We start from the raw sequence: 11,396 nt of genomic DNA on the forward strand, positions 1-11,396 counted from the left end.
TGCTCAACAGTTATTGCAATAAACACAAATTTATTTTCATTTACTTCACTAATGACAGTGCAGGCTTAAATTAGCATAGTATAGAAGAGAGTGTGACCTGCACACACCCTCAAATATGTCACGTTTAATCTAAATCTGCAGAGATAAAGATCTTAGTCCTTTACATCGGTAAAATTTTCCTGTTCCTTTCTCTTGGTAAAGTGTGAGAAACTACAGCTAATGGGAAAAGTTCAACTGGTAATGAGCTTTGCAGTTTTGTCATATCAAAGACTTTAGGGAGCTGACAACAGGAACTATTATATCTTTGTGTTTTCTTTCCTTAAAATGTGATTTTAATAATTTCTGATTTTTCTTCTTGGCTTTTTAATTAATTGTCTTGGCTTTTTAATTGATTTAGACAAATGCTCTCATTTTAGAATAAGCACCAATGTAATCAGTCTCTTGGGTTTAGAATTAATGGACAAATATTTGCTAATATTAAGGTGAAAATGCTTCCTCTGAATGTGGTATTTTTGAAGTTAGTATTTTGGGGATTTCATCGGGCTGTTAACTGGAATCTGCAAAAATGTTTTTTTGAATAAAACTTGTAAGGCACTGTACTTCTATTTCATGCTACTGGGATCTATCACCAGTATTGTTTCAAGAACAAAAGAGTAACAAAAATGGTGAGATGAAATCTGGCTCCTACTGTCAATAAGAATGATGGTGTTTTCCCTGCCGCAGCCCAGTGATTTTTGTCCCATTTATACACCTGATAATTGGTCATTTCAAGAGCTTTAGTCACAGCAACATTGCACTTAAATCCGGTGGAAATTTGCAGCTGCATACAGTCTAGAAGGAAGCTTGTGTTCTCCAAGTTGGTTTAGTGGTTTGGCCTTTTGGGGAGCAAAGAACTGAGCTGCAGTTGCATCTCCCGTCCTGCACCAACACGGAGAGCATTCCCCACGTTGTCTCCAGCTCTGTGCTGCTGTGTGTTCGGCAGTCCGTCTCTTTTAGGTAGTACTTAAGGGGCCTCCACTAACACAGTGGGTGTGTTTATGCGGTTTGCTAACAGACAGACTGCCCTACAGCCTGAAGGTAGGATGTGACCTCTTGAGGTGATTGCTAGTGAAAGAACCCGTGTTTAAACGGCAGTAGAGAAGGGCTGGGCTTCTGGAGCCCAGGGACTTTGCTGTGTGTCAGACGGGCACAGCTTGTAACTGATAGTGCTGTCTGCACACACTCGAGTACGTTAAGTGCTTGTACGATGCTGTCACCACCAGGACCTGAAAGAAGAAATTATTACAACTGCAAAGCAAATATAGGGTCTAGTAGCACAGCAGGTATGGTATTGAAGTTCGATGCACCGCAGGTCCCGGTGCTGCCACCCGCACTTAGCACCCGCGCTCCGTGGGCCGCAGATCAGGCCAGAGGGGAGGTGTCCCTGCGGTGCCGGGCTGGCTCCGCCGCAGGGAGCGCGGGGGGCACCAGGCACTGAGTCCCGGGCACGGTAACCGCGGGGAAGGGCTCGGCCGGGAAGCTCCTCTGGCGGGGCAGAGCCCCCCTGGAACCAGCAGCTCGGCAGCACGTGCGGCCCCGAGAGAGCCCGCCCCGTTCTCCGCCCCTTCCCTCCATCCTCTCGGCCGGGGCGGGGTGGAGCGCAGCGCGGCCCTCCCCTCTTCCTCTGGCGTCGGTTCCGCTCGCACAGCTCTCGCTGCCGCCGCTCCTCGCTGCTGTTCCTGCTCGTCTCCGCTCCGGGCCGCTCGGGCATTTTCTCTCTGCCTTAAAGTCGGTGAGGAGACGGGTGCGGATGGCGGGCGGCTGGCTGGGGCCGGCTGCGGCGGCGTGGGCCCTAAGGGCCGCACCGCGCCGCGCTGCGGTGGAGGCCGGGAGAGGGAGGCGGTGTACCCCTTCTTCCTCCCCTGCACGGGTACCCGGGAGCGGGGCAGCGTTGGCGGCAGCGAAGGCGCCGCCAGCTCGGGCCGTACGGCGGGGGCGAGAGGCGCGGGCACGGCCACGGGCACAGGCACTGGCACCGCGCGGGCCCCGGCTCCGCCCTGCGGCCGCCTCCGCCCGGGGAGCCCGGTGCGTGCCGGGAGCCGGGCGGGGGCCGGCGCCGCCCGCAGCCGCCCCAGCGCCCGGGAGCTGGAGGGAGGAGCGGCCCCTGCCCGCAGCGTCCTCACGGGTGTCTCTGCTTCCTTGTAGGGTGTCTTTTATGAATAATCAAAAGCCGCAGAAGCCGACACTATCGGGCCAGCGTTTTAAAACCAGAAAAAGAGGTGAGTTACCGCACCGTGCCCGCTGCCAGGACCGGCTGCCAGCGCTGTGTGTATGGTAAAACGTCGGTTTCTGTCAGTAAACAAACCAGTGCAGTCATGCGTTCACCATAAATTTTTTACGTGAGACCATGCTAAGTGCAGAGTCTTGAGGCTGACTGGAATTTTCTCTGCACTAATAAAAAATATTTGGCAGTCAGAATTGTTGCTGAATTTACTGTGGTAACCTTTGCCTAAAATATGGTCATTCTAGAACTGTTCTGAGTGTGTTTAGCCTGCAAGCAGAAGGATCTATTACCACTGAATTACAGGGGAACTCCAACACAGGCTTCTTGCAGGTTAATACATAAATCTAAGGAGCATCTAATATAGTAAGAATTCCAGTCTTAGCCACTGGATGAAAGTTAAATTCTCCTCTTTTAATTTTTTTGAAATTGACAGAAAAATCCCACAACAAAATTCCACAAATCCACTCACCCACCTATCCCCCAGTCAACATCCAAAAAAACCCCAAAGTATGGGATATGTAAAGGCCTGTCACTCAATGTCCGTCCATCTATGTCTGTCGGACCATCTCTCACACTCCACGTAAGAAGAGTTAGTGACTGAAGGGGTGTGATGAGTAACTTAGTGTTTTGGTGGAGCTTTTTTCCAGCCTGAAGAGGAAGTGGGAAAGAGTTTCTGTTCAGTACAGTTTTACTTGTACACCAGCAGTGTCCCAGCTCTAACAGGCAGCTTTAGGCATGCTGTACATGCAGAAGCACACTTGGATTTGTAGAACCTGTTTGAATGTCAGAACAGCTCAAAAATCTCTTGGATATTAGAATTTGCTGTGGTCTGTCCAGCAGATTAAATACTAGAAGCCAGGGGTTTAGTCTCTTTTTAAGCATTTAACCATAGTTTGGCTGTGAAGCAGCTCTTCCAGAACAATGAGCTCCGTGGTTCTGCCCTGGAAAAAAACTGATCCAGTATTTCCTATCTGGCACCCAGCTTTTACCAGTGTGTTGATACTTGCATTGATACTGGACACCAGTATGCCCTACTACGCTGCTAACAGAATTGGCTAGGATGTTGCAGACAGCACTCAAAACAAGATCTGCAGTTGAGTTATCTTTGGAAGTTTTTCATCTCATGATTTCCATAATCTAAGGACAAATTTAGATGAGGAAAACTTGAAGGCCTGTTTAAGACTTTCTGTTAGTTACATGGGTGGATTTGTTGCATGTTGATTATGCCCTGCCTGTAGTAAAAACAAGGCAGTGATCAGCTGATGTATCAGGTATGAAGATACATTAGGAGTTTCTGCTTAACAACAGCAAAGGATGCTAAATAGATCTGCTCATATGTTTACATTTCCCCCAAGCGCTTGAGGAAAAGTTACTGCCTCAAACTCACTTAGCTGCAGGTTAAGATGAGGGGATGGTCTCCATAGCCAAAAAGCGAATTTCCAGGTGACTCGGGTGCTATAATGGTATGCAGTTTGTCAGTCAAAAGATTTCATCTGAAACAGCCCCAAAAAGCTGAGATAAAATACGAGTAATGGAGTCAAATGTACAGAGTTATAGGGGCATGTATTAAAAATTGCCTTCCAGCATGAGCTAAGTCTCTGGTTTTGGAGAGAAAGAGTGATCTAACATGAGAATAGGGGTATAGGAATCAAACTGAGAAGTCAGGTAAGCTTTATTAGAGCCAAGTAATGATCATCACAAAGAACTCTTATGAAAATCTTATTTCAACACTTTGCTTTACAGATGAAAAAGAGAGGTTTGACCCTACTCAGTTCCAGGACTGTATTATTCAAGGTTTAACTGAAACTGGCACTGACTTGGAGGCAGTAGCAAAGTTTCTTGATGCTTCTGGTGCAAAACTTGATTATCGCCGCTATGCAGAAACACTTTTTGACATCCTGGTGGCTGGTGGAATGCTGGGTAAGTCCCTGTGATGTGGCTGCTGTCAGCTTCATTCACTTCACTCTGCAAAAGTTGCATTTCCTTTCAGTGTAAAATCTCTGCTAAAGACCCCATTGAGTGTGTAGAACAGGGTTTAAGTTAATCTGTGGTAAACCACCTGATCATCTTGGTGCCTGAGCAGTTACTGTAGAAATACTCTCTATAACCTGCCTCAGTTTTACTTTAGTCTGTTTGTATTCCTCGAAGCATAGAGTGTACAAACTCTGCTTAGAAGAAAGTACTTTGGGTTTTTGGGTGTGGTTGATTTTGTTTGTTTGGCTAGTTTTTGTTGGTTGGGTTTTTTGTTGGTTTTTTTTTTTTACCAGGAGTAGATCTTGACTCTGGTCAAGATCAATTCTAACAATGAGAGATGGATGAATGCTTGTTTCAGGTGTGTGGTCTGTGGTAACAAGACCAGTAGTTGCCCTGAAAGATTCTGACATGATCCTATGATTTGTGCATCCTGCCCTGTTACTTTGGAAAGGAAACTTGTTTGCAGAAGAATCTGAAGTGCTTAGTCTTGGACATGCTGTTACAAATGATTTGTTGTTGACAATAGTGAGGTCATGGGCTCTAGCAGACATCAGGGAGTGAGAAATGAGAGGGTGGTCAAGTTGGCAGAAAACACAGGGACTGAGGAAATGAAATGTGATGATGAAAAGTCTTTCAAACTCAGGTACACACTCTGTGTACAGAGCAAAGATGCTCACCGACCAGGTAAGCACATACTGTAATTGTTACAATATGTGGGTTTCCATTCAAGAGTCTTAACCAGTGCATCCTCCTGTGTTAGGAAGTGTTCCTTCTAGGAATGAGGCTGATGGGGAAGGGAAGAAGGCATTGCTGTGTTAATGGTGATATGGGGTGTTTTACTCAACTCCTTGTCTGTATCAGGTAGCTAAGAAGACCAGCTTTAATTTTCAGGCAGAGGAGGCCAGAATAAAAACTGACATTCTGTTGCCTTAACAGCTTTTAATATTATTACCAGAAATCTTAATCTCTGGTTTTAAAGTCATGTTTCCAACTAATTTATAACAAAATATCCCCATTGTATGTAGAAATGTAGAATGGCATAGAAATTGATGATGAGGTGTTCTGGCAGTGAAGCTGTGACCTGAAAGCACCTTCATTAATGAAGCAGCCTAAATAACTAAAGTTTCAAGCTCATCTCTGCAGCAGTGAATTTTGAGCTCTGCATCTCTACATGTTTCATTCTATCGTTGTGAATTACTCTGCCATGTAAAAGGCACGAAGCAGCACTATTGCAGCAGACACTAAAAAGACACTTGCTGAAATTAAGCAGCTTCAGTGGCTTCCTTTAAGGGAGGGGGAGCCTATGGCCTTGTTGACTTACTCACATGAAAGCAAGATGTGTTGTCAATCCCCTTAGCAGTAGCAGGCCAGAATAGTTAAATGTTCAAATCTAAGCTGATTTTAAAGTTCTGGTGCAGCAGTGGAACAGAGGGAGATGTCTGTGGTGATCAGGTCGTTGGGTTCATGACAGGACAACGTGTTGCATGTTATGGGTGCTGGAGTTCTGCTGTGGAGACTGCTCAGTGCTCTCACTGGGAGTAGCACTACTAATGCTGAAATCCTTCTGCAGCCCCGGGCGGGACCCTGGCAGACGACATGACACGCACAAACGTCTGTGTGTTTGCAGCACAGGAAGACCTAGAAACCATGCAAGCATTTGCTCAGGTTAGTTCTGAAATTAGGACAATTTAACTTAAAGCTGTTTAATGGTCAAAAATTAAACATTTGTGTAATTTTAAGTTAACATAAAAACAATGCATGGCTTTATTCACACTGGACATGGTAGAGTAGCAGTGTTCCAAGCTGTAAGTGCTCTAAAGAGTTCAGACCTATTTTACTGAACTTAGTTTTTTAAAATTCTAATCAAATGATAGTTCACAGCAAAAGATACCGTACTCTATGTCTTTCTAGGTTTTTAACAAGTTAATCAGGCGTTACAAGTACCTAGAGAAAGGCTTTGAAGATGAAGTCAAAAAGGTATGGAATGCTTTTTTATCGGCAGACAAGTAAACCTTCACCTTCTGCTAGTTAATCACTCTGTAGAAGGGTTACATCATAAAATGGATTATTAAAATACAACCCTTGAAAGTTGTTAATAGAAGAATGGCTGGCTTGCATGACTACCAGTGACTAGTGCTTCTGCTAGCTTGATGAAACAAAAGTGTTTAACACAGAGACACTGGCCAAAGTTTAGTGAGAGGTGATAGTTTTATGCAGCTCTTCTTACTTGTCCTGCAGTTGCTGCTGTTCCTGAAAGGGTTCTCAGAATCTGAGCGGAACAAACTGGCCATGCTGACGGGTATTCTGCTTGCCAATGGGACACTCAATGCATCAATTCTCAACAGTCTCTACAATGAGAACTTGGTTAAAGAAGGTAAGTGTGGCCCAGCTTCTCCCTTAGGAAGGGGAGACAGAACCATGACAAGTAGGTGGAAACTGTGATGACAATACATCCTTGCAGCTCACAAGCTTCCTCTGGTGATAGACTGACTACAGGATTAGCAAAGGTAAATGTGATGCCCCTGTGAACCTGGAAGTTTTTTTTAAGACTTCAGAAAACTAGTTTCTTGAAAAATCTTGTGTGTAGGACTTCCCTGCATGACACTGGGGGCTGCCATCACTAGCGTTGTTCAGCAAGGCACCACTGTATTTTGGAGAGGGACTTTTCAGGATGCAAAATGTGTGTCATGTCTTTAGGTTACTTCCTAAATTGCAGCAAGAAGAGTTGAGTTTAGTACAGGGGAGACTTTGTTACACTGAGTTGTAGGAAAAGTCCAGTGTGCTGGAGGCTGCAGTGTCCTTGGGCAGGGAGAGGTACTGCAGACTGTGCTGGGGTTGCTTGGAAGGACAGCTGCTGCTCTGAGCACAGTCTGACAAATGAGGTACCCTGTACTCAGGCCTTCTGGTTCCCTGTGTTTTGAATTTCACTAATAATAGAACTATTCTGACTGCACAGGTGTTTCAGCAGCTTTTGCAGTCAAGCTGTTCAAGTCATGGATAAATGAGAAAGATATCAATGCAGTGGCTGTCAGTCTTCGCAAAGTAAACATGGACAACAGGCTCATGGTGAGTACCACTGGAACTTCTCTGCTGTTCCATAACCCAGTTTTGTGAACAGCATTTGCCAGCAAAGTACTCAACACACATTTCTTTTACAAAAGACTTGTAAACTTCGTTTTCAGGAACTCTTCCCAGCCAACAAACAGAGTGTTGAACACTTCTCCAAGTACTTCACTGAAGCAGGACTAAAGGAACTTTCTGAGTATGTTCGGAACCAGCAATCCATAGGAGCTCGGAAGGAGCTGCAGAAGGAACTGCAGGAGCAGATGTCACGGGGAGATCCATTCAAGGATGTAGGTGTTTGTTGATAAGGTGGAGGTGCTTTCTGTGCCTCTCTTTCATACTGAACTTAGTTCTCACTGGGAACTAAAATGAGGACTGGAGGGGAGTTGATATTTGCTTTGTGGTCTTTCCTTAATGTCCTGAATCCTGCTGTATGATCAAGAAGGTTGGTTGTCATTCTGAAATCTTCTGGGTTACCTTCTGAAGAGAAGTTTTAATTTAGCTTGGTGCCACGTGTGGCCTTTCTGCTTACTGTTACTCTCCTGGCAGATCATCTTGTATGTGAAGGAGGAGATGAAGAAAAACAACATTTCAGAACAGACTGTGGTAACCATAATCTGGTCAAGTGTAATGAGCACAGTGGAGTGGAACAAAAAGGAGGAGCTGGTAGCAGAGCAAGCCATTAAGCATTTGAAGGTACTGTAACTTCGATATGACTTCTGCACCCCTTAGGCAGAGCCTGGTTTTCCTTCTGTCTGCAGCTCCCTTTTAAATGTTAAGGCTACCAACCCTGCTAGTGCAGAGACAGAATGAGATGGGGAATTCTCCCCCCTGTGAGGAGTATTACAGGCCAAGGGCCTGAGGCAGAGGCAGTGACTGCTGCAGAGCTGCTCTGGGGTGGGGTTGTGGTTGCAAATTTCTTAAGCAGTGGCTGATGGAAACTGCAAAACCAGCTTTGATCAGGTGGTAAATATGAAGTGCTCTGTGTGTGCCAATCTGTTGTTCTTGTTACAGCAATACAGCCCTCTACTTGCTGCCTTCACCACCCAAGGTCAGTCAGAGCTGACTCTTCTGTTGAAGATTCAGGAGTATTGTTATGACAACATTCACTTCATGAAGGCCTTCCAGAAAATAGTGGTGCTCTTCTACAAAGGTAACTTCTGTGGGGTTGTAGTTTCAGGAGTTTGTGGATTTTTGGAGGGGTTGGTTTTGGTTGGTTGGGTTTTTTAAAGCTTCTGAAACAGGGGAGACCAGTGCTACAACATTGCACTTCATAAGCTGAAGAATTTTCTACCTCCTGTTTGTAAAAATGCAAAGGTGTGTGTGGCTGGCCGTTTGCACATGGGGAAGTGCAAGACAAAGATGCTGCCTGTCTACAGTAGATCTGCTTAAGAGTTGCAGAACAAAGCTAAATTTAGATTTTTAAGTCATTTTGTTAAGTTCCATGATAGCTTATTCTTAGTTCTCTAAACACTGACAGTGAGCAGCTGAAGACTGAGACCACCAATGTGTTCCAGGCTGCTCTAGGCTCTTTTTAAATGTCTGATAAAAGGTGGTACTGAAAAAAAAACAGTGTGTACCACTTGTTAAACTGAATACTGTATTGTACTTGTAAAATTTAAAATTAAACACCTGCACCACAGGAAGTGTTTACTTTTGACTTTAAAAGAATTTGCATCTGTTCTTAGCTGTTAACGGAGCCTTTGCTTAGAGTGTGCCATCTCAAATAAAACACTCCAGACTGTTAGTGGGAGTGAAAGTGCAGGTCCTGGATACAGTACTGAGAAAACTCCCAGCACGAGGAACCATCCAAAATGCCTGGTTCTTTGAATTTCAAAACTGCAAACTGCAAGCACTCGTAGTGCTGGTCTGTCCAGCTGTACCCAGGGAAGGAGTACCTGATGCTCCTGGGGGAAGAAGCAAAAGCTGCCAGTCAGGTTCTCTGCAGTTCGCTGTGTTAATACTGCTCTTGCCCATCTTTACAGCTGAAGTTCTGAGTGAAGAACCCATCCTCAAGTGGTATAAAGATGCCCATCTTGCAAAAGGAAAGAGTGTTTTTCTGGAGCAGATGAAGAAGTTTGTTGAATGGCTCAAGAATGCTGAAGAAGGTAACCAGCAGCTTAGCTCATGTGTGGAGCTTGTTCATTTTGGGCACCGTAATGCAAATAATGCTGTTTTGGAGTGAGGGATGTTAATTGCCCCTCTGAGACTAGTGTGGATCCAACTGCAGCTGTTGTGCAGGATGCAGGGCAGCAGCTGAGCTTGGGGCTGGGGCTGAGCCATGGCCAGGCCACTGATGAGGTCTCTCTGTTGCAGAGTCGGAGTCTGAAGCTGAAGAGGGTGACTGACCTGTGAAACTCTGGCCTCAGTAAAGCAAACAGGAGCTGTAGATAAGTGTCATATCTCATGTGTCCTTCTGATTCTTACATCCTACCTCCCTGTATCAAGCATGATATAAGGGCTCTCATGGCAATTTATTTTAACTGTTTTCTATAGTTAATTAAATACTGGATTTAGTTTTTAAAACCATGTTTAAGTAGCTTACAGGAGCTGTTAGATTTGACTCTTAACCTGCATTTGTCCTTTCAGTTACCTTCTACCTCCTGTATTTTCTACTGTAATAATATAAAGCCTTCCATGGTGAAATCCATTTCATCTATTGGGATTTCTGTCTATATTGGAGTAGATGTGATATGGTGAATGAGACTTAGGGCAGTCTGCTTGCAAATTAAACTATAAAAAAGCCTCCCAAGCGAAGAGGCCATGGCTTGTGTGGCACTGCAGTCTGTACCACCAAATAGCCCCCGTCATAGGTGGTTGTCCGTGTCCCCAAGTACTTTGTCATCCCTTTACCAGACTTCCAGCATAAAGCAATTCTCTGCATAAAGCAATTCTCTATTCCAGCTCCTGGGGAAGGTGGGAGCCCCACTGCTGGAAAGAAGCTGGTGTGGTGGCAGGAATTGGTTACCATGGTGGGGCATAAAGAGTGGCATCTCTGAGCCTGCTGGCTGTCACAGCTGGTGGCCCTTGGGAGACTGAGGGTGCCCTTGCAGCTCTGAGGGTGCCTTCCTTTTTCCTTTCCCTCATGGAAGTCCAAGCAGTGCTGTTCCACGCAGAGCTGCCCAGCAGCTTTCTTGAGCCAGGCGCTGCTGCTGGCAGGGCTGGGGCAGGGGGAGCGGCTGCTTTGTGCTGCTCTGTAAATGCACAGCTGCTGCAACCCAAGGCAGCCAAAACACCACCCCTCCCCCTTTGAGGTTTAGAGATTCTTTTATGCTGGCAGCTCACAAGCTAAACCAAACAACTTACCTGCTCTCTGAAACTTTAATTGCTAATGGAAATTCTCAAGACAGTTCAAAAAATTGGGGGAAAAAAGTCTATACTGTTGTAAGCTAACAGTGAGCATTAACTGAAATACTGGTAACCAGAGTACACCTACTAGAATAAATGAAAAAATTGGTCATGACAATGCAATCTGTTCAATACTACAGTGATCTTCCTTACTTTGTAACTTTTTTTTAAAGCAAATAAAGGCCATCCTTACACTTAATGCCAAGGGCTGTCTCTGCTCCTTATCCGAAAAGAAAGCACCAGTGATACTACAGGGTATAAAGCAGTGCACAGTCTTTTTCCTCATTCAAGGACTGTTGAATAAAATGAAATTAAAACAATACTTTCTTGCTATTAGGGTGCTCTTTTCCATGCTAAAAGTGCTAACATCCCCTGTGTTTGAAAACCAGGTTCATCTGTATATTAAGTAAGTTTTATGTCAATGTTTGGTAAGTATCCAAGAAGTCATACTAAAAAGTAAGGCACTTAAAACAGAAGTCAGTGGTGTTTAAGTTTCTTTGGTCCCTGTGACTCAGCCTGCTCAGCTGCAGAGCCTGTGCCCTCTTTCTGCCTTTCAGTGGAGAGAAGAAAGAAAAGTGCTGCGCTATAAGAGCAGTGCTTGTTTGGGACGAAATCCAGCATCTTCTGAACCAGGTCAAAGAGGCTCTTGTGGTCAGAATCCTGCCATGTCATTAATTCCTTCATGAAAATAAAAGAATCTTTTGTTGTGTATCTTAAAATTATGCTTAAAGCTTCTGTCCTCAAAAGC

General features: G+C 45.0%; 1 protein-coding gene across 2 annotated transcripts; it reads left to right on the top strand.

Moving 5' to 3' along the window:
* Positions 1–1,666: 1,666 nt before the first annotated feature.
* On the top strand, positions 1,667–10,847 carry BZW1 (basic leucine zipper and W2 domains 1). Of its 2 annotated transcripts, XM_053981921.1 has the most exons (12): positions 1,667–1,771; positions 2,185–2,258; positions 4,007–4,183; positions 5,808–5,902; positions 6,149–6,214; positions 6,476–6,611; positions 7,194–7,303; positions 7,420–7,590; positions 7,850–7,996; positions 8,315–8,453; positions 9,286–9,408; positions 9,617–10,847. In XM_053981921.1, the coding sequence occupies exons 2-12, from the start codon at positions 2,195–2,197 to the stop codon at positions 9,646–9,648; spliced, it is 1,260 nt and encodes a 419-aa protein (XP_053837896.1). In that variant the 5' UTR covers positions 1,667–1,771; positions 2,185–2,194; the 3' UTR covers positions 9,649–10,847. The 2 variants fall into 2 exon arrangements, with proteins under 2 accessions (XP_053837896.1, XP_053837897.1); XM_053981922.1 differs by lacking the exons at positions 1,667–1,771; positions 2,185–2,258 and having other exon boundaries at positions 4,106–4,183; positions 5,808–5,813.
* Positions 10,848–11,396: the final 549 nt, after the last annotated feature.

The sequence above is a fragment of the Vidua macroura genome, chromosome 7, assembly GCF_024509145.1.
Source record: "Vidua macroura isolate BioBank_ID:100142 chromosome 7, ASM2450914v1, whole genome shotgun sequence".
NCBI classification, from domain to species: Eukaryota; Metazoa; Chordata; class Aves; order Passeriformes; family Viduidae; genus Vidua; species Vidua macroura.

Excerpts from the sequence above, each read along its gene's own strand:
- BZW1 (XM_053981921.1), top strand. The coding sequence starts at position 2,195 with ATGAATAATCAAAAGCCGCAGAAGCCGACACTATCGGGCCAGCGTTTT. Across the intron at positions 5,903-6,148 it reads CCATGCAAGCATTTGCTCAG|GTTTTTAACAAGTTAATCAG; the intron begins GTTAGTTCTGAA and ends ATGTCTTTCTAG. Across the intron at positions 7,997-8,314 it reads AAGCCATTAAGCATTTGAAG|CAATACAGCCCTCTACTTGC; the intron begins GTACTGTAACTT and ends TTCTTGTTACAG.